The 20,609-nt window shown below is 43.4% G+C and overlaps 1 protein-coding gene across 1 annotated transcript in view; it reads left to right on the top strand.

Annotated features, from left to right (window-relative positions):
• Nucleotides 1–20,609, top strand: part of Iqgap2 (IQ motif containing GTPase activating protein 2) — a 266,744-nt gene that overhangs the window by 152,914 nt on the left and 93,221 nt on the right. Inside the window, exons 6-11 of the mRNA XM_028760064.1 lie at nucleotides 1,555–1,622; nucleotides 2,495–2,608; nucleotides 3,985–4,163; nucleotides 6,072–6,159; nucleotides 10,876–11,039; nucleotides 15,361–15,521. Of these exons, the coding sequence (XP_028615897.1) occupies nucleotides 1,555–1,622; nucleotides 2,495–2,608; nucleotides 3,985–4,163; nucleotides 6,072–6,159; nucleotides 10,876–11,039; nucleotides 15,361–15,521 (774 nt within the window). The remainder of the gene's footprint in view (nucleotides 1–1,554; nucleotides 1,623–2,494; nucleotides 2,609–3,984; nucleotides 4,164–6,071; nucleotides 6,160–10,875; nucleotides 11,040–15,360; nucleotides 15,522–20,609) is intronic.

The following is a 20,609-nucleotide window of genomic DNA, read 5'->3' as shown; positions in this document are numbered from 1 at the left end:
CCCCCCTCCTTTCCTCCCTTCCTTCCCTCCCTTTCTTCCCTTCCTCCTTCCCTCCCTCCTTCCCTCCCTCCTCTCTCCCTCCTTTCCTTCCTCCCATCCATCCCTCTCCTCTCCCTCTCTCTCTCTTTCCTTTTTCCATGGTGGGGTCCCACTGTCGTCTCCGCTAGTCTTACACCTCCTGTTCTCAGTCTTAGTTCAGCTGGTTCTGTAGGTGTGCCTGACTGCACGCACCTGGGTCGGCTGGTTCTGTAGGGGTGACTGACTGTACCCACCTAGATGGGTGATTTTCTTTGTAATATTTTAACCTTCAATCTTTCATTTTTAGCTGCTGGCATATATTGATATAAACTTACTTTGTAGAAAATATAATCAAAGAAATCAGTTTCGGTGCAAGCTGCTTATGTTGACTAATCATATATTTAAGAACTTTTATTACCTTTGAGAAAGCTTTATCTTAATTCCTTTATTTGAAAGTTATTGGATTTTATAAACAGCTGAGATCCATCTAACACAGTGTTGGGAGTATTCATATTAAAATGTTCAAGTCATCAAAACCACTCTCAGATCATTTTCCCATGTATATTCTGATGTAATTTTTTTACTTCCAATTAAAGTTTCATGGATTTTAAACCTACCAAATGAATAAGAAAGTGAAACTAGGCTTTGTTTTGAATGCTACCCTGTATTAAAGGCCGGAAGGGTTGGTAGAAATGTGCAACAGAAACCGGCTGGGACTGGAACTGAGTAGAGGCAGCACATACTCAAATCTCTTTGATAGAATTTACATGCCAGCTTTACACCTTTTGTCAGCTTATGGGTAGCTTAGTGGGTGCCGTCATTAATTTCCTAAGTGATTTACTTTTAAATATTTACAAGGTAGTCTATGTCTTCTACTTAGCAATATGTGCAGAACATAACTGGCTTTTTAATATAAAATTATCCATGATAATTTTAGTGGTCTATTGGTCCATAAAACAGATATTTAGGTAAATATCAAAACTTCCAAGGTAAACTGTTCTTTCAGACAAATGAGAATCAAATGAGGAATATCCATAGAAATAGTATCTATTTCCTGCTCTTTCATATTAGCTGTCTTTTTATTATTTTAGTTTTAACCTTTAATTTTATGTGTGTGAATGTTTTGTCTCCATGTCTCTGTGGACCATATGCATTCATCATATCCCTTGGGACTGGAGTTACAGATGACTGTAAACTGCTCAGTGGTTGCAGGGAATCGAACTCAGATCCTCTGAAAGAGCAGTCAGCGGTCTTTTCCGCTGAGTCATCTCTCCAGCCCACTAGTTGTGGTTTTATTTTTCTTACACATGAATGATGGAAGGGTGTTGATCCTAGGAAAGATGCCCTGTGCTGTAGAATGCCAGTATTTGGGGTCTTGCCTAGAGTTCGCTCTGGGGGTGCCCACTGGGACTGTGGAACCTTGTGAGGCACTTTAGGCTCTAAGATCCTTCTCTGTTGAAAGCATTCTTTGCTTGTATGTACACTGTAGGACTTAGGATAATGAAGACTCTGATGGCTTTGCATTTTGTCTTTCAGTTTGTATCTGTTTAAACTGGGGATTGCGCCTCAGATCCAGGATTTGCTGGGAAAAGTGGATTTCACAGGTACTTCTTTTATCCTCTCTGTCTTCAGTGATAAGAAACCAGGCCGATGCCTCCTTTCCTTTGATTTTACTGGTTCTCTCCTTCCTCTAGAGCAGTGGTTCTCATCCTTCCTAATGCTAGGACCCATTAATACAGTTCCTCATGCAGTGCTGACTCCAACCAGAAAAGTATTCTCACTGCTGCTTTTATAACTGCAATTTCACTACTGTTGTGACTCTTATTGTAAATATCTGATAGCCAGGATGTCTGATATGAGACCCCTATGAAAGGGTTGTTTGATCTCCAACTCGGTTGTGACCCACAGGTTGAGAACCACTGCTCTATACCAACAAGGGAAAACCTGCCATCTTGGTTTCCTTCCTGGGGCTGTGAGAAAATACCCTGATGAGAACTCAAGAGAAAGGGTTCATTGTAGCTCATGGCCCAAGGTTCAGTCTATCATGATGGTGTAGCCAGGGCATCAGGAGAATGAAGAAGCTGGTCATATTGTGGCCACAGTCAGAGAGGAGATCGGTGGATCCCTGGGGCTGCCCAGTTCCCTTTATTTATTTATACAACTTAGGATCTCTGTCAGAATGGTGCTACTCACAGTGAACGGGTCTTCCCTCCTAGACTACTGTAATCAAGAGCATTTCCCACTGGCAGACACCCAGCTACCATGTGATTCAGAGTCTACCAAATTGACAATGAATACTAATCACCATACTAGCTTATCTTCCTTGTGCCTACCGGGATCCCTTCCTCCAGGTTTACAGCATGAAAGACTCTCAGATTGTTTGGAAATGGGTCCACCGTCCTGAGGCAGAAGGTCCCCTACCATGCCTTCGCTTTTGGGGCCTTGCTTTGATTTTTGTTTTCTGTTCTCCTTTCAGAGGAGGAGATAAGTAATATGCGGAAGGAGCTGGAGAAGTACGGGATACAGATGCCAGCTTTCAGCAAAATCGGTGGCATCCTGGCCAACGAACTGTCTGTGGACGAAGCCGCACGTAAGCCGGCCTCAGAGCCATGCTGGCCATCGGCCTGCAACTTATCCATATACATTTGCTGATTTTAATGACATAAAACAGGATACTTAAGATACTTTAAAAACCCTAATGGTTTTGCTTCTTTTGGGTTTTGGTGGTGGTGGTGGTGGTGGTGGTGGTGGTGGTGATGATGATGATTCTGGTTTATTCACCCCCAAATGAAGTAACTATAAATAACTTCATGATTTTACTGTCTTCATGACCAAAATCTGCCTAGAACTGGATCACTTGGTCCTTTCTCATCACTTGCGAGTTCAAAACATCTTATAGGCAGCATCAGCTAAGATCTGCAGGTGGGCTTACCGACTCCAGCCTCAACACGGGTTTAATCTTCTGGAGCAGAGTGGGCTTAGTTTGCCCATACAGCTGAGGGCTGCTTTCCACCTGATGCCACTTTCCCTGGGCAGAGAATCCTTGCCCTTCTTTTATAGTGTCCCCTTACGAAGCTGGTAATGGCCATGTTTCTTGCAGAAAGTCCAGCAGGTTTCATGAATGCTCACTACATTTGCAGGAGCACAGTCAACACCCAGAACCCTGGCATTTTTGTTCTTAGTATTATTCAAGGGTATTTGTTTGCCTTTGGACTTTAACCTTGCATGTGTGCAATGTGAACACTGAGATTTCAGAAGTAATTTTCAGTCTGTGAAACATTTCTCTTACTTGCTGTGCTGGGGTATATTCTTCTGTGACTCTTTCAGTGTTGCAAGCTAAATTGTAGACATCTTTTAGAGCCCACTTGTAGTGGGCTGTGTTGCCCTGAGCAGGAAGCAAGGGCTGACTCTGTGATGATACCATCTAGTGGATGGCGTAACATCTGATCCATCTCACTGCCTAAACAAATAGGGATTACTTCACAGATGTTGGAATGAAGACTGGGGACAGGCAAGCTTGCAGAGAGATCAGCAGGTGCTCCACAGTTTGTCCCAGGTCTCTTTTTTTGCTGTACTGTATATACAGATGTGCATACACACATGAGTGCATTCATTGCATATAGAAGCCAGTTGTTCATCAGCAGCTGTCCACATTGTCTTTAGAGACAAGGTCTTTCACTGGGACCTGAAGCTAGATAATTAGGCTAGGCTAGCTGAGCCAGCTAACCCCAGGGACCCACCTGTGTCCACCTCCCCAGGGCTGGGATTCCAGGCTCATGCCCCACGTCTGGCTTCTTACACAATGCTGGGAATTCAGCAAGCCCTTGACCAACTGAGCTATCTCCCCACACCTTTTACTTCCTGGAAGCTAAAGAAGACGGTCAAACTGCTTGAGTTCGTGGGGTATCAATGTTGTCAACGTCTTTGGCTGATTAAAAAGAAGCCTCCTTTCTCTTTACCTTTCAGTGCATGCTGCAGTCATAGCCATTAATGAGGCTATTGAAAAGGGAGTGGCCAAGCAGACCATTGTAACACTAAGAAACCCCAATGCTGTGCTAACGTGTGTGGATGACAGCCTCGCACAGGAGTATCAGAAAGAACTCTGGGAAGCCAAAAAGAAAAAAGAGGAAAACGCAAAACTGAAGGTAGGTACTTAGTTAAAGTCTTGGTGATCCATGTACTAATGATACAGCTATGAGCTTCTAACACAAAAAGCTGTTACTCATGTTGACCGCAATGATTTATAAATTAATTGGCTATGGTCTTTCTTGATTTGGGTAGCATTGAAGAGTTAGAAGACCCTAAATTAAGTAACATGATAATATATTCCTTCATGACAGACACTGAAGGACTGAATAGCCTGGTATAAACTTAGGGACAGCCGCTTCAGGTCATTCTTCTTTGATAAGATCTTCATGCTCAATGCCAATTATGACATCAATAGTTCAACAAGGAAATGCTCAGAAAAGAAGTTTCTCCATGCCTCTCTGCATTTTCCCATTCAAACCCATCTTATCTGAAAGTATCCCCTTCACCTAATGCGAAAACCCATTGCTGATCCTAACTCTAAACCCACCTACTTCTTGAGTCGTCTTGGCTGACAACTTCGCCCACACGGAAACTTGTATTCCACAACTCTTCACTCATTGAGCTCTGAGCTCCGTTACTTCTTTGATGACTTTTCCTTGCCTGGTAGCTTTTGGCATGTCAACAGCCCACCTACCCAGAGAGGCTCTGCTCCCTGCCTGGTGGAAGTCTTGGCTGTAACAGTTCTCAGCATTGATCTCTTGGAGTTCAATTCTTCTTCCTCTTTCTGTTGGAATTCTCTCAAGTCTCATACTCATCTTTTTCTAGGAAGACTGATAGCTCTAAGCAAGCCCCTCCCGTGTCATCCTGTCCACCCATGCAGAGTTTGCATTCTGCGTCCCTAAGACCTTACCACAGTGGAAGAATCACTATTTCCACTCGCCCTTGTCACCCTGTTCCGTGCTCTGCCTCCATGGTTTGAGGGGAGTGCCACCTTGTCTAGAATGTCCCCTCTCTCCTGCTCCTTCCTAGCTAGATTCTGTGGCTTCTTCCTACCAACTGGAATCCATTGCCTCTCAGTCTCACAGGCTGGCGTCCAGGATTTCCACAGGACTCTCATAGCTCCACCCACCTGGGTCTCTCTGGTTTCCTATCACCCTCCAACCTAACCCCTCTCTGAAGATGAGGTGGAAACATTCATGTTTAATTCAGATCTGATATCACCTCACTAAAAACCTGTCCTGATTCTCTTTTTCCTACTTAAGTACAGGGCCAGGTGTGACAGTGAACACCTTTAATTCCAGAACTTAAAAGGCAGAGACAGGCTGATCTCTACGAATTCAAAACCAGCCTGGTCTACCAATTGAGTTCCAGGCCAGAGAGACCCTGTCTCAAAATGAAACAAAATAAAAGAAAACAAAGCAAACAAACAAATTCAATTAAATACAAGTATTTAGCCTGGTGTTTGGTTGGCGTTCTCAACAACACACAGACCATCTTCTGTCTAGTGTTAGCATGCACACTAAGCTTTGTGCTTTTTTTTTAAACCAACCCCACCTGACCACAGCCCATTGCCTATCCCTGCTCCTTCTCTGAGTTTGCCTCAGTTGTTACCACAGTTTAAATTTTTCTTTCTAATTGAGTTTGACTGTATTCCTCTAACTATACTGTAGTCTCTTCTATGGCTATTGGTTATCTCTGGGTTTTAATGATGTTAGACAGACTCTAATGAAATTTGCAGTATTTCCCTGTTTTGCCTCTGTAAGCATGGCCATGTTGACTGATCCCTTCTAATGGCCCCCTGTTAGAGACTTAGCCTTGCTCATAGAGCAGCCCCTCTATGCTGCTGGTCTTTGCACTTCTTGCTGGTTGTTCCCTCCGCAGAGCCCTACACAGAGCAGGTATCCCACAGGGGCTTGTGTCGATTACGAGTGAAAAGGAGCAAGCCCCCTTTACCTTTTGAGTTTCCTGCTTTGGAAACATCGAATCGAAGCTTGGGGAAAATCAGTGAAGATTTTGTTTTGCAGAACAGCTGTATTTCAGAGGAAGAGAGAGACGCGTATGAGGAGCTGCTGACACAGGCAGAAATCCAAAGCAACATCAATACGGTCAACAGTAAGTGAGAAGTATATGTCGGGAATAGATATTTCTATACGGGGTAAGCTTTCTTTGCCAGAATCTGCAAAACTCCCCACTCATGACTTGCAAAACTGCCTTATGTAAAGAGAAGTCAGTCTGTGAACACTACTTGTTGTCATGATGCAATATCCCACAGTTTCCCAGTGAGTCTTCCTCAGTGATATTGTTGCTGGTCCACACACAGCCTGTCAAAGTGTCTAGAAACTGCTTCATTCCTGCCTTGCTGTGGTGTGTGCCATTTTGGATCTGTCCCTCGTAGGACTGACACTGTTATTTAGCAAAAGATTACAATTTAACAAAATTGACTCCTTGTTTTTGGTTGCATGATTGTGTTCCACTGCAGTTTTACAAGATATGATATTACAAGCAGTTCTGCTTTTTAGTCATTCACAGGTTTTTGTTTACAGGCTTTTTTTCTTTTCTTTTTCTTTTTTTCTTTCTTTTTCTTTTTTTTTCTTTTCTTTTTCCCAGCTTATATAGCTTTACTGCAACTGAATGAGTCTACTGGGGGCAGGAGAGGAGGGCAAAATTCAGACATGATAGCAAGTTTGGGTCTATGCTCCTGAGCCTGTGTGGCGGTTACATAGTCCAACTCCTGTCCTCACCCTAGTCAGTTGGGTGACTTGTGTTCTTGTTTCTTTTCCATTCTGTGGTAAAACACTTTGACCAAATGCAACTTACAGGAGGAAAGGATTCATTTGACTTATCCTTACAGGTCATGGTCTGTCACTGAGGGGAGTCAAAGTGGGAATCTAGTGTGTTTTATTGCTGCAACAGAACACCATGACCAAAAAGCAAGCTGGGTAGGAGTTTATTTGACTTACACTTCTGTATTGCTGTTCATTGAAGGAAGTCAGGATCAAGACAGGAACTCAAGCAGGGCAGGAACCTGCAGGCAGGAGCTGATGCAGAGGCCGTGGAGTGGTGTTGCTTACTGGCCTGCTTCCCCTGGCTTTCCCAGCCTGCTTTCTTATGGAGCCCAGGACCAGCAGCCTAGGGATGGCACTGCCCACAATGGGCTGGAGCCTCCTCCCAAAATCACTAATGAAGAAAATGCCTTACAGCTGGGTCTTATAGACATTTCCTCAATTGAGGTTCCCTCTTCAGATAACTCTAGTTTGTGTGTCAAGCTCGCCAGCACAAGCTACTAGTTCCTACTAGAAGCAGAGCCACGGAGAAGTTCTGCTTGCTAGCTCAGTTAAAGGCTTGTACTTAGAAAGCTTAGCTTCTTTTCTGGTACAGGACCACCTGCCCAAGAAAGGGCACCACCTAACCCTAACGTGGGCTGGACCCTCCTATATCCATAATAATCAAGAGAGTTTCTGGTAGTCACGATTACAGTGCAGTCTTATCTGGGCCTTCCTTCAAAGGAGAATCCCTTCTCAGGTGACTCCAGGCTGTTTCAACTTGATAGTTAAAGCTAACTGGAACAGACTGTAAAAAACAGAAAACTCAGGTAGTTAAAAATGATCAGATGTGAATTTAGATCCATCAACCTTTAGACTTGCCCTCTCTCTAGTAAAAGTTATCTTTATTTGAACATCAGAAGAGGCAGTCAGCAATCCTATTTGATATTTATTTTCCCTATATTAATATACATAGCCCATATTTTCTTCAAACTCTTCATACATGAAAGACCCACTGGACCCATTTAACAGGTCACATGAATTTCTACTGAATTTAATACTGGAGTGTCTGCCAAGCAGAGCAGTCTGAAAATTGCCTTCTATGTCACTGCCTGGATGGGTTGGGAACATTCCTTACCGCTTTGAACACTCAAACAAACACGCACCCGCAGGACTGACTGAGAGGTCCACTCCTACCTAAGTTGTTGGAGAGTCTAGCCCTGCAGGTACCAAGGCTGCCAATGCAGATCAATTCATGTCAGTGTCTGGCAGAACATCTGAGCTCGAGAATTTAGCTCACACAAAACTCATGAGAGCTCACAGCTGCTGTGTTTACATGGACACCTTACAAATTTAGGGTGCATGCTTGTGTTCTTTTGCTACCTGTTTAGTATTCTGAAGATAGAAGGCTTTAGGACGTATCACAGTTGCGAGCCTTCCTTTTGGAATTGTCTCTTTTGCCAAGTGAATTCTAAGAATAAAAAAGAAACCGTGAACACGTGGGTAATGATACATGAAGCCCAGCTTCAGGGTTTTCTTCCTGCTACTTGTGAGGGTTGAGATTTTCATTATCCTTGGCAGAAATGCATTGCAGGAAGGAATTAATACTGCCAATAAGACATCTGAGCTCCGTAGCTTCAAGAGGAAGTAAGTGGTCTCGTAGACTTGGAAATTTTATAACTTAAGCCAGCCTTCTTTTTTGTATTTAATAAAATTCGCTATCAATAACTGCTTGATACCCAATGACCTAACTTCCTGACCACAGATTTTACCAAACTGGCCATATTTTCATTTCTATTTTAAAATATCAGGCAATAGGTGATTTGTACCATCAGCACAAGCTGAAATTGATAAGGATTCTGTCTTGTTTGTTGGCTTGGGTCTTTTGAAATTTTCATCTCTTCTGGAAAAGTAGTCCAATGGAACTGACAGTCATGTAGCCAGTGGCACGACAGTGGACTATTCGAACACTTTAAAATCTTCAGGTAAAGTATAGGACCGTCTACAAGCTCATCCCAACTCGAAGGTTATTACATTAATGCTGAAGCACTTACAATCACAGTGGCCAGTTAAGGGCCTTGGTAGATGCTTCGGTACGTAGGTCAGTGGCCTCCTCCTCAGAGACTTCAGTTGTATTTGCATTGCTTCCAGGTTTGTCACAGGCCTTCTATGTGGTATATTAATGTCAACATTAGGACTGGGAGTTTTGTTCATGCAGAATGAGAAAAGGACATTTCGGCAGGTTTAAAAAAAAAAAAAACAGGAAAAAATAGGATCTTTTTATAATTTAGATTTTATTTATGTATAAATGTTTTTCCTATATATATGTGCGTATACCACATGGCATGTCTGGTGTTCACAGAGGTCGGAAGAAGACACTAGCTCCCCTGGAACTAGTGTTATATGTGGTTGTTAGACCCCATATGAATGCTGGAAACCAAACCCCCGTCCCTCTGGACGGACAGCAAAGGCCCTGAGCCATCTATCCAGCCCTAGGGAAAAATACTTTTAAGGACACTTTAAGGACATGATTTTCTAAAATATATTTATAAAATTATTTACTACCCAGTCATACAAACCTGCATCTAAAAAGTTCTCAGAAGTGAAGAAAAATCCTGCCAGGGTAACCCCAAGTAATCCTACATGCATCTGGGAGGCCTCAGAATCCTAACAAAACAGGACATAGCACAATCGCTAGCCTCACTTTTTGGGATTCTTTCTTTTGCCAAGTGAATTCTAAGAATAAAAGAAAAATGTTTGGGCTGTATGGATCCTTTCTGTTAATTGTAGTGTAAATTTTGGGGGTAGGGGTAACCCGAAGAGTTCCATTAGTCATGTTTCCTGCTATTAAGTGATATTTCTCAGTAGAAAGTTCCAGGGAAGCTCTTTGAGAGATAAATTGTCTTCCTGTCACAAAGGGTCATCTGGCCATGCCATTAGGAAGAGAGACTAGGGCATGTCTGTTACTCCCAATACCCAGATGCCTTCCTTAGAAGGCAAATCTTGTAGGCTCTGTCGGGTTTTTCTTGACCGGGGACATCATTTTTTATTCCCCCTGTTGGGTCAGCAGTTGGGCTTCTGTGTTCTGAAAACTCTGCCGACGCCTTCCCATGTGCTGAAGCTCTTTGTAACCTGAATGTTATAACTGAGAGAGGGATTAGGCACTTAGGGTTGTTTCAGATAGTAGAGCAGCAGGGTATCAAATTCTTCTGTGGGATTACGACGGATGGATCCACTGGGAGGTTACAGCATCAGGACGAGGCTTGCTCCTGGCCTTCATGTACCTTAATGATTTCCTGTACTGTGGAGAACAGCACAGAGTAAACATGCAGAACACTGTGTTCCAGCTTTACCTCTAACTGAGATTCTCAAGATGGGGAATCCTCAGGACACAAGCACTTTGCCAGCATCATGGGTGAGGTGAGAAAAGAGCCATTCCTGAAAGAAGTTTTGGGGGTGTGGTGGGAGAGATGGCCTAGTGGGTAAAGTACTTGCCTCAGACATGTGAAGACTTGAGTTCAAATCCCCAGAGCCCATGTGTAAGAGCTGGATGAGATGGCACACATCTGCAACCCCACTGTTCTTCTGGGGGGAGGGGGGGTGTAAGAAACAAAAAGACAAGCAAATCCCCAGAAGGCTCTAGGCCAGCTGGGAGTTAGTGGCAGTTAATGACTAAAGAGGCCCTGTCTCAAACATGGTAGAAAGTAAAGAGTGACATCTGAGGTTGTCCTCTGAGTTCCACATTGTGCCCACCCACTGGCACACAGGCACACAACAGGTGTATCACACACACACACACACAAAGGCTTTTGTAGGGACATCATGCTAGCAGGAATGATCCAGAACTCAAGGTCTATTGGTCCTGCGGTTCTCTCCGGAACTAGCTTCAGGTGTTTGAGTGACTTGAATCACTGAACTGACTTCCAAAGCTTTGCCCACCTCCGCAGCTTTTCAGAATTTGTGCAAATTGACTCACTTACATCAGGACCTTGGGAAGAGGGGCTGGCTGGGCAGGCCAGTAGAGGAACACATACATTCTCACTTTGTATGCCCTGCTACCCTCCAGGGATGGCTGCTGTGGACCACATCAATGCGATCCTGCGGGAAGGTGACCCCGAGAACACACTGCTTGCACTGAAGAAACCGGAAGCCGAGTTGCCAGCTGTCTATCCCTTTGCTGCTGTTATGTATCAAAACGAACTCTTCAACCTCCAGAAACAGAACACATCGGTGAGGCACAGCTGTGTGTATGCTCTTACCAAGTCCCAGCAAGAAGGAAGGCTGTTGAGAGAAGTGGGGAGTCAGGGTCAGGGGTACAGCGTTTCCAGCTGGTACACAGACCCAGCCTCGGTGGCCCGTGGTGCCAATCCCAGGGTTTAGTTTCCCTTTAAATCTTTTGTTTAGTCCAAGAGGAAAATATTGAGGGCATAGACAGCAAATCCAGGGGTAATGTGCACAGACACACATGACAACAGGCTATTGCTATTTTCTCTGTGTATGTGTTTGGGCTGAAAAGGAGCTCCGAACTCATGCTGTTCTTGCAGGGGCCCAAGGTCTGTTCTAAGCACCCATGTCAGGCAGTTCATAACCGCCTGGATTCTAGCTTCAGAGGGACCCAATACCTCAGGCCTCCAAGGGAAGGATGCTTGCAGACACATATTCACATACAGGCCCACACAGAGATGCGTAACTAAAAATAATGTAGAATAATTTTGACTCCATTGAAATGTGCTTTAAATCAGCATTTCTAGAAATCTGCAGCTGGGAACATTAACAGCATGGCTTTGATTTTTGTAAATTTATGATCCTTAGTATGTTAAAATTATTAAACAGTCATTTTCATAGAAGCTATCTAACAAAATGTTTTACTCAAAGTCTGTGAGCAGTGGAGAGGGGCAAAATGAAATGCACTGGAAGCAAGGTCAGGAATCTCAGAGAGAGAAGAGCTGATGCTGTAGATAAAAGGAAGTGTTATTGAATATGGAGTCCTTTATCAGATGATCAGAGAGCGTTAACTCATAGCACATAGCTCTCAGAATAATGTCCTCTAGGTTAGATGATTGCCTGGCTTGTAGGAAGCCATGTTCAGTCCCCAGAATCATTCCCTTCCCCCCCAAAATAAAAAATAATAAAATTAAAAGTTAAATATAAAGATAAGTTTTAAAATTCAAAGTTCTGGGCTGGGGAGATGATAGCTCAGCATTTAAGAACATGTGCTGCTGTCTCAGAGAACCCAGGTTCAATTCCCAGTACCTAAATGGTGGCTTACAGCCATCTGTAACTCCCGTCTAGGGCATCAGATGGCCTCCTCTGGCACAACGCATGCATGCAGTGCACAAACATACCTGCAAGCCAAACACACGTACATGTAAAATAAATAAGGTTTCTAATCCTTTTGTTGTTGTAAGACAGGGTCTCCCTATGTCACCTGGGTTGGCCCTGAAACTAACTATGTATACCAAGTGGCATGGAACTGGTAGTAATCTTCCTGCTTCTGCTCCCCAGGTGCTGGGTAGAGGAGTGTCCTACTGGGTCTAGCTTTATTAAATAAGTTTTTTAAATTAAAGTTTTAATGAAATATAGAAAAAAATATTAACTGGATCTTAAAAATCAGAACTAGAACCAGGTGAGGTGGTGCATGCCTTTAGTCCCAGCACTTGGGAGGAAGAAGCAGGCAGATCTCTATGAGTTGGAGGTCAACCTGGTCTACACAGAGAGTTCCAAGACAATCAGCGCTACACAAAAAACCCTGTCTCGAAAAACCACACACACACACACACTCAAGTCAGGATCATCTACCAAAGAAAGGAGACCAAGAGTATGAGCTTACAAAACCATGAGCGGAGAGCTCAGAAAATAAAAAATATTTGTAAATGGAGAGAGAGAGAGAGAGAGAGAGAGAGAGAGAGAGAGAGAGAAATGTAGGTTACTCAGATATTTGCCCAGGTGTGGGTATAAGTATGGAGCAGTTGGCACTTTGGGGAGAAGGCAAAGTGTAGGTATGTGAAGTTGTGCAGCCTTCGTAGAGACCAGTGTGTCTCCAAGGCTCCTGATTCTGCTGCATTCTGAAAACTGAGCCTGAAAAATCGGAATCAGGAAGCTTAAGCCACAGAGATGTTTCAGTGTGTCTATCAGACTGAGAAAAAAGAACCTAACTCCATGTTGATTGATACTAATACAAAATTACTTAATTTGTGGTATTTTTCCTGTGCTTGAAATACCAAGCAACCCAGCATACAGGATGGAAGAAGAAGAAGGAGGCCCTATGAGGTAGCTTGATAAGTACAAGGCAGGTGCCACCCAGCCTGAAGGCCTAAGCTTGGTCTCTGGGTTCCACACAGTAGAAGGAGAAACTGTCTCTCTTCAGTTGCTCCTGACATCTGCATACACACACACACACACACACACACACACTAAATAAGTAAATGCATGTAAATGAATTAGTTTAATGACTAATGATCATCACAAAAGGTCCCCATTAAGTGGAACAAAAACCAGAGACTGAGGTGTATTGGATTATGGTGCATATTATATAATTTTTTTTTTAAAAAAAAGTCAGTTAAAGTGAATAACACCTGTAAATCTTAGTGGATTAAAAACAAGCAATTATAGCCTAAAAGGTTTGGGTTATAGAATTTTTAAAAAAAAGTGTGTCTCTGTGTGTGTGTGTGCGTGTGTGTGTGTGTGTGATGTTGTGGGTGTGGTTTGGGTATGAGTGTGATGTGGTGTGTGATGTGTACATGTGTGGTGTGTGTGATGTGTTGTGTTGTGTGGTGTATGTGATGTGTTGTGTGGTATATGTATGTGATATAGTGTGTGTGTGTGTGTGTGTGTCTGTGTGTGTGTGTGTGTGTGTGATGTAGTGGGTGTGTGGGTGTGGTTTGGGTATGAGTGTGATGTGGTGTGTGATGTGTACGTGTGTGGTGTGTATGATGTGTTGTGTGGTGTGTGTGATGTGGTGTGTGGTGTGCGTGTGTGTCTGTGTGTGATGTAGTGGGTGTGGGTGTGGTTTGGGTGTGAGTGTGATGTGGTGTGTGGTGTGTACGTGTATGGTGTATGTGATGTGTTGTGTGGTATATGTGTGTGGTGTCTGTGTGTACCTGCCCATGGAGGCCTAAGGTGGTAGCTTGGAGCTGGAGTCACAGTTATAAATTTCCTAGCAATTCTGAGAATCAAGCTCAGGTCCTCTGGCAGAGCAGAAAGAATTCTTAGCTGCTAAGCTGCTTTTCCAGTCCCTGGATTAAAGGATTCGTTGGTTCATTCTTATCAAGACCTCCCTCGCTTTCACATACATTTTCTACATAGAAACAAGTATTTTGTAGTAAAAGAAAAAACATATTCTTTAAGCACCATATCTAGGTCCTTTCCCCCCTCTCTCACGTCTCCTAGAGTTGAAGCCCAGACACCCAAGTCCCACACCATCTAGCTCTGCCAGGGACCTGCGCCATCCATGTGGGGCAGCCATGTCCTCTCTTCCCACTCTCATGTCCTTTTGTTTTAACCTATTTGACAGGTGTGAGTGGTGCACTGGAAGAGAAAGGGGAAGAAGCACTTAAGCATCACTGTAACCTTGTAGTCAGTCTTACAACGTCATCCTGAGGCAAATTTATAGTTGATATGTGTCATTTAGATAAAACCTCCTGTGGGTGCTACAGTTTCCTGTTTGCTATAAAACACAAAATGGTGCTCTATCGTGCCGAAATCAGTTTATTTTAAGATTTTCTCTGGTGATCCAGAAAGCTATAATGTGTATGTTAATATGAATGTACTTTGCATACATAATATTCTAAATACAGTGTTTTATGCCCAGTTTTTAAAGTAACTTTTTAAGTTGCCTCCCTTCAATATAACAAAAGACCTATCCCTTTTGAAATTGATTAAAATGATATAAAATGATCAAAATACCAAATGGAAGAAAGTACTGGAAGAAAAAGATGCTCTGAAAACTAACACATTCATGAATAATCCAAATAGATTCATGACTATGTAAATTTGGAGGCTCTTCCTTGCTTTATCAAAAAAAAAAAGCTTTACCTTAAAATACATCAAATATCTAAACCTTATACCACATTTTAAAGTTTCCACCCAATTTATAAAACCAAAATTAGCTTTTGGGAGTTACAATCAATTTCCTCAGCTTACAGATTGTGTTTGTTTTTCTAGATTTATAACATTTAGGTAAAACTCTTCTTTCCTGGGCTCAGTTTCCAATCATTAACTGTACTGAGATCTTAACTGGACCTCTCAGCCTGTTTTGTCTAACTAGTGGCTTAATTACCAGGTTATATGGAGCCTGGTAGGCAGCCAGTACCCCTGGGAGTAGAGATCAGCCACAGGATACAGAGATTTGTGACATTGTAACTGTAGGTTATACATAACACAGCCCCCAAAACAATAATCTAAGGGAACCTAGGAGCCATTTACCCGGCTTTTCTGAAAGCCACTGAAGAGCAGGTGGGCACGCTCATTGTTCTATGCATCCCGTGTCCAAAGCACATATGTGCAGTGCGTGTGATTCTGGGAGCTCACTTTGCCCTGTGTTTGCCAACAGAACTACTTGGCCCACGAGGAGCTCCTGATTGCCGTGGAAATGTTGTCTGCCGTTGCTCTGCTAAACCAGGCCTTGGAGAGTGGTGACCTTGTGGCTGTGCAGAACCAACTCAGAAGTCCCACCATAGGCTTCAACAATCTGGATGAGACACGCGTGGACCGGTAAGGAGAACTTCCTGACCACTCTTTCAGGGTGGAAGAAAAAAATGTGCTTGGCCGATCCCTCCCCCACCCCCATTAATGACTCCCTTAGGGGAAAAGTCCACATAACCTGCTTGCATTTTCTCAGGAGTGGTCTGCTCTGCCATAAGAGGCCTTCTCTATCATCCTGGGGACAAAATTATCATCTTGTATTAACTAACTTTATCCTAAGCTAATATGTAGAGGAGCTGTTAAAGGTACACCTTCCTGAGGGGAAGGATTGTAGATCCAAAGGGGATAGGAACTCCACAGAAAGACCAGCAGTCAACGAACTTGGACCCTTGAGGATCCCAGAGTCTGAATTACCAACCAAAGAGCATACATGGGCCGGACCTAGGCCTCCCTGCTCACATGTGTGTATCAGATGTGCAACTTGGTCTTCATGTGGGTTCAGAACAACTGGAATGGGGGCTATCCCAAAAGCTGTCCCCTTTATGTGGAGTATGTTTTACTAGCTGAGCTGCCTTGTGTGGCCTCAGTGGGAGAGGAAGCACCTAGCCTTGCAGAGACTTAAAGTGCCAAGGTGGGGAGGGGGGATACCCAGGAGGGCCCACCTGCTCAGAGGAGAATTATAGGAGGGGGTGACTAGGAGGGGAACAGTGGGTGAGATGTAAAGTGAATAAGTAAAAAAATTAAATTAAAAAAAGAAAGAAAGAAAAGAAAATACACCTTCCTTCCTGCTTCTTTAGGAGAGTTAGAAGTAGCTATATATACAACGTATCCATTCTATTGACAAGGAGCCATCTAAGGTTATGGACCTTAAGTGGGGCCCCAAAGTCCCTCCTCTGATTGTTGGACCAAAAGAGCCTTGTAAGCACCATGGATCATACATACCTCATCAGTTTGAGAGCTTTCCTTCAACTGCATTTACTAGTCATGCGGACCACTGCAATGGATCTAGTGAGAGAACTAAGGCTGGAGTTAAAAGATACATGAGGGATTTGTCTTTTCTTTTTGTTTCTGGGTTCTGAGGGCAGGGCCTTAGCACGCATACAAAGCACTCAGCCCTGGAATGAGAGATCAGATAGGACAAAGGAAAGGAAAGGAAATGTGTGGCCCCTGAATTGCTGTGACCACCAGGGGGAGATGTCTACCCAGATCTTGATGAAAATTTAGCCAGTGATTCTAAGCTGGCTCCAGTGTATCTGATGGATTGGTAGAGCGGCATCAAGCACAATTGCAAAGGAAAGGGAGAGATTTCTTAGATTCTGAGGAAATGGTGTCGGGTCACTTGAGCATGTACAAAATGGCGGAAAAGAAGCGGAGGGACAGCAGAGTTGTCTTTTTAGTCTTCTGAAGAAACCCCCTCCTCCTGCTCTCCTTGAACAAAGCCTCCTGCTCACACACAGCCCCCAGCGTGTATTTCCCAGGCAGTGACTCCTCCCTCCGCTGCCCCGTCAGTCACATCACACTCTGCTCCGAGCCTAGAAATCTTAGTCCGATATCAAGTTTTCTTCTGCCCTTGGCCAGCACCCTCAGGCTGTGAGGGACTTGCTCATGTCCTTGTCCACTGTGCCCAGCTGATCTCTGTATCCAGTACTCAGCCGAGGGCTCCCTCTACAGGGACCACCCTCATAGCTATGGTGTCTCTCTCTTTATGCAGTAGCATGAAAAGACCACCTCTTTCCTCTCCTCCGCCAGTCACACCACTCTAACCAAACTCTGAGCCCTCCTGATGCTGGAGTAGGAGGCACAGCTGCTTGCCCCTTGGAGAAAGTTTAAATCTAACAGTACTCTTGGCAAAGCAGTTGTCACACAGACCAGGCCGCCTGCCCTCTAACTGACAGTCTTCTCATCCACTCCAGACAATCAATCTTTTGGTCAAAATTGCCTCTACTTTCCTGGACTTTTTCTGCTCTCCTTTCAGACCTTTTAGAATTTGTGTCTTTTTCCCATTCTGCATGCTTGTGGAGGTAGAGGCTACCTCATCCTTCCTAAATTCACTGCAGTGGTGCCTTTGTCCTAAAGGGCCTTCACTTGAGGGGCCTGTGGAGTCCTATGGGCTTCTTCCTAAAGCTTTTCCCTTTGACTCACTGGTGTACATTTCTAAAGAGACCATGGGTGTTGTCTATGCTGATCCTTAAGGAGTCCCATAGAGCCATCACTTAGATTGTTATTAAGTCCATAAGAGGCCCAGAAAGGCTTCATAGTTTCTTAAAGAATGATCTTGGTCTCTGAGGAAAGCTACCTAGTACAAATCGCCATTGGTCCCTGCTGTTGGTGTCATCTGTGCTACTTGTTAGATGTTAGTAATGTAACTTCTTTGTGACTTTGTAAGGCAAAATTCTCAAGCATAATCCTTGGCCAATTTCGGCCTACTTTGGGTCGGCCTCAGTTAGAGGCCGTCATTTGTCAACACTGCTTCCTGTTTTGAAGAACTTTTCTTTCTTAAGCTACATTGTATAAAAGACACTTTAGTGTCACCTGGAAGCATGAAGAACTTTGAGGAATTTTGTCACCTCCAGGGAGACAGACTTAGGCTCACTGGAGTATTCTTTTTAACTTCCTCTGCTAACAGGCGTCAAGGTCTACAGTCAAAAGCCATAGGTGAATCATGTACCTAAAAGATTGCTCTTTATTTCCCTGGTAACAAAAGATGAAACAGTACAGACGCTTGAGTTTCTTTACTTCTGGCCTACTGGTTCACATTGACTGTATAATTTTCAATGGTAAAATTGACTCTTAAAAAAATATGAGAGTTTCATTGTAATATATAGTAAAATTTCCCTCAATTTAAAATAAAAACTAATCAAAACAGTTGGCCAGAGTCAACCCGAAGTTGCACCCAGTGAGGAGGGTCAGAGGTCAGAAATGAGGTCTCAGTGCCTGGCAAGGAGAGGACAAGGAAAGTCAAAGGTTTTAAGTAATTTCCATGGGACCCTTAGAGAAATAGACAGGTGACAAATGAATCTAGACTATTCTATTCAAGGCCTGTGTTACAATGCTGAGAAAGTATATCACAGATATCTGAGCTGTCCATTAAGGCTTTTGGAAGTATACGTTCATGACATTTGAACTCTGAGAAAGCATATCACAGCTATCTGAGCTGTCCATCAAGGCTTTCAGAAGTGAACGTTCATGGCATTTGAACTCTTGGTGGACATGTTGGGCATGATAGCACATGTTGGTAATCTCAGCTGCTCAGGAACTCTGGTCAGTAAAGTCACAGGCTACCCAGGCTTACATACCAAGTTTGAAGCCAGCAAAGCAACTTAGTGAGACCCTGTCTCAACATAAAAATAAAAGAGGACTTCGGTTATAACTCAGTGGCTGAATGCTTGCCCAGGACACTCAAGGATTTGGGTTCAATTAACAGAAATTTGAAGGGAAGAGAAAAGGAAAGTCATGTCGTGTAGTTGAGGATTTAATTTTGCTTGAATTAGATATGAGATCGGGTTATGAGGGGCTTTGATTACAGTGGACATTTCATGAACATAAAAAAAAATACTTTGAATAAAAAGCCACTAGTCGTGGGGTGTTTGCTGCTCTAGAGGCGGCAGGACCTGAGGCAGACTAAAGTCTCCTGCAATAGCCAACTTTATTCAGAGCATCAGACAGTTTATACCCTGCAGATGAAGAGAGGTCACCTGAGTAAAGGTCTCATGATTGCAAGCGTATACAATGACAAGGACAATCTGCATGTGTCAAAACATAATGACAAGGGCAATCTGCATGTGTCAAAATATGTTTTTCCACAAAGACATATAAACAAATAACAATATCCAGTTGTAATTAATAATCTAAAGTAAACTCACTCTTATCCACCATACCTGTAAGGAACAATTTTGGTTGTTTGAAGAAACTGAGGTCATAAGACTGTTGTCTTGGTTTCTTAGAGTTTTCTCACAAGCACTCAGAATTCTCCTCGCACAGCTTCATTCTTGGACCATGTTTCAGCAGTGAGCTGGAGAGATGCTTAGCATTAAGACTGCACACTGTTCTCCCGGGACATTTCTCCTACATTAAGTAGCTCACAACTGAAACAGGGAGTGACCAGGACCCACTGGGACCCAGGAATTCACTCCTGGCCAGGGGCACTGGTTCCTTCCGGTCTGCACCCGAGCACTGAGCAGATCTTGGGCCTCAGCTCTAACCCCAGCAGCAACACCCACCCCAAACAGTTCTGACACAACCAAGATAATAGGAAAGACAGGCTCCAGTAAGAGACAGGGCAGGTAGCACTAAGGAGATCCAGATGGCAAAAGGCAAGCGCGCAAGAACATAAGCATCAGCAACCCAGGGTACTTGGCATCATTAGAACCTAGTTCTCCCACACTAGAAAGTCCTGAATTCCCCATATCAGCAGGAAAGCAAGATTCGGATTTAAAATCACTTCTAATGATGATGATAGAGGACTTTAAGAAGGACATAAATAACACTCTCAAAGAATTTGAGGAGAACATAGGTAAATAGGTAGAAGCCCTTAAAGAGGAAACACAAAATCCCTTAAAGAATTACAAGAAAACACAACCAAACAGGTGAAACTATATAGGACATAAAAATGGAAATAGAAACAATAAAGAAATCACAAAGGGAGACTACCCTGGAGATAGAAAACCTAAAAAAGAAATCAGGAGTCATAGATGCAAGCATCACCAACAGAATACAAGAGATAGAAGAGAGAATCTCAGGTGCAGAAGATACCATAGAAAATATTGACACAACTGTCAAAGTAGCTCACAACTGCCTATCTCTGATTCCAGGGCAATCCAATACCCGTGGCCTCCCTGGACAGGCATATATCCACACAGAAACCCATGGACACACATAATTTTAAAATAAAATACATGTGAAAAAAGAATAATGTCTACGTTATAAAAGTCTGTCTAACATGTGCTAACAAAGCTGTACAAGACAATTTTACCCGTTTGTCTGTTCTTTGTCTAACCTCAGAATATTGTTATTGAATAATGGGGGTCACAACCTGTGTCCTAAGTTAGGCCTGACAACCTGTCCTCAATAAGTCGATTAAAAGATCCAAGTTAAAAGTAGAGAACAGAAAAGAAGATTTATTCACTGTGGCCACAAAGAGATCAAGAAATCCTCCAC

Source organism: Grammomys surdaster, unplaced genomic scaffold (assembly GCF_004785775.1).
Source record: "Grammomys surdaster isolate TR1022 unplaced genomic scaffold, NIH_TR_1.0 126391, whole genome shotgun sequence".
Taxonomy (NCBI): domain Eukaryota; kingdom Metazoa; phylum Chordata; class Mammalia; order Rodentia; family Muridae; genus Grammomys; species Grammomys surdaster.
The sequence above is the reverse complement of the archived record's forward strand: the minus strand, read 5'-3'. Positions and strand labels throughout refer to the sequence as shown.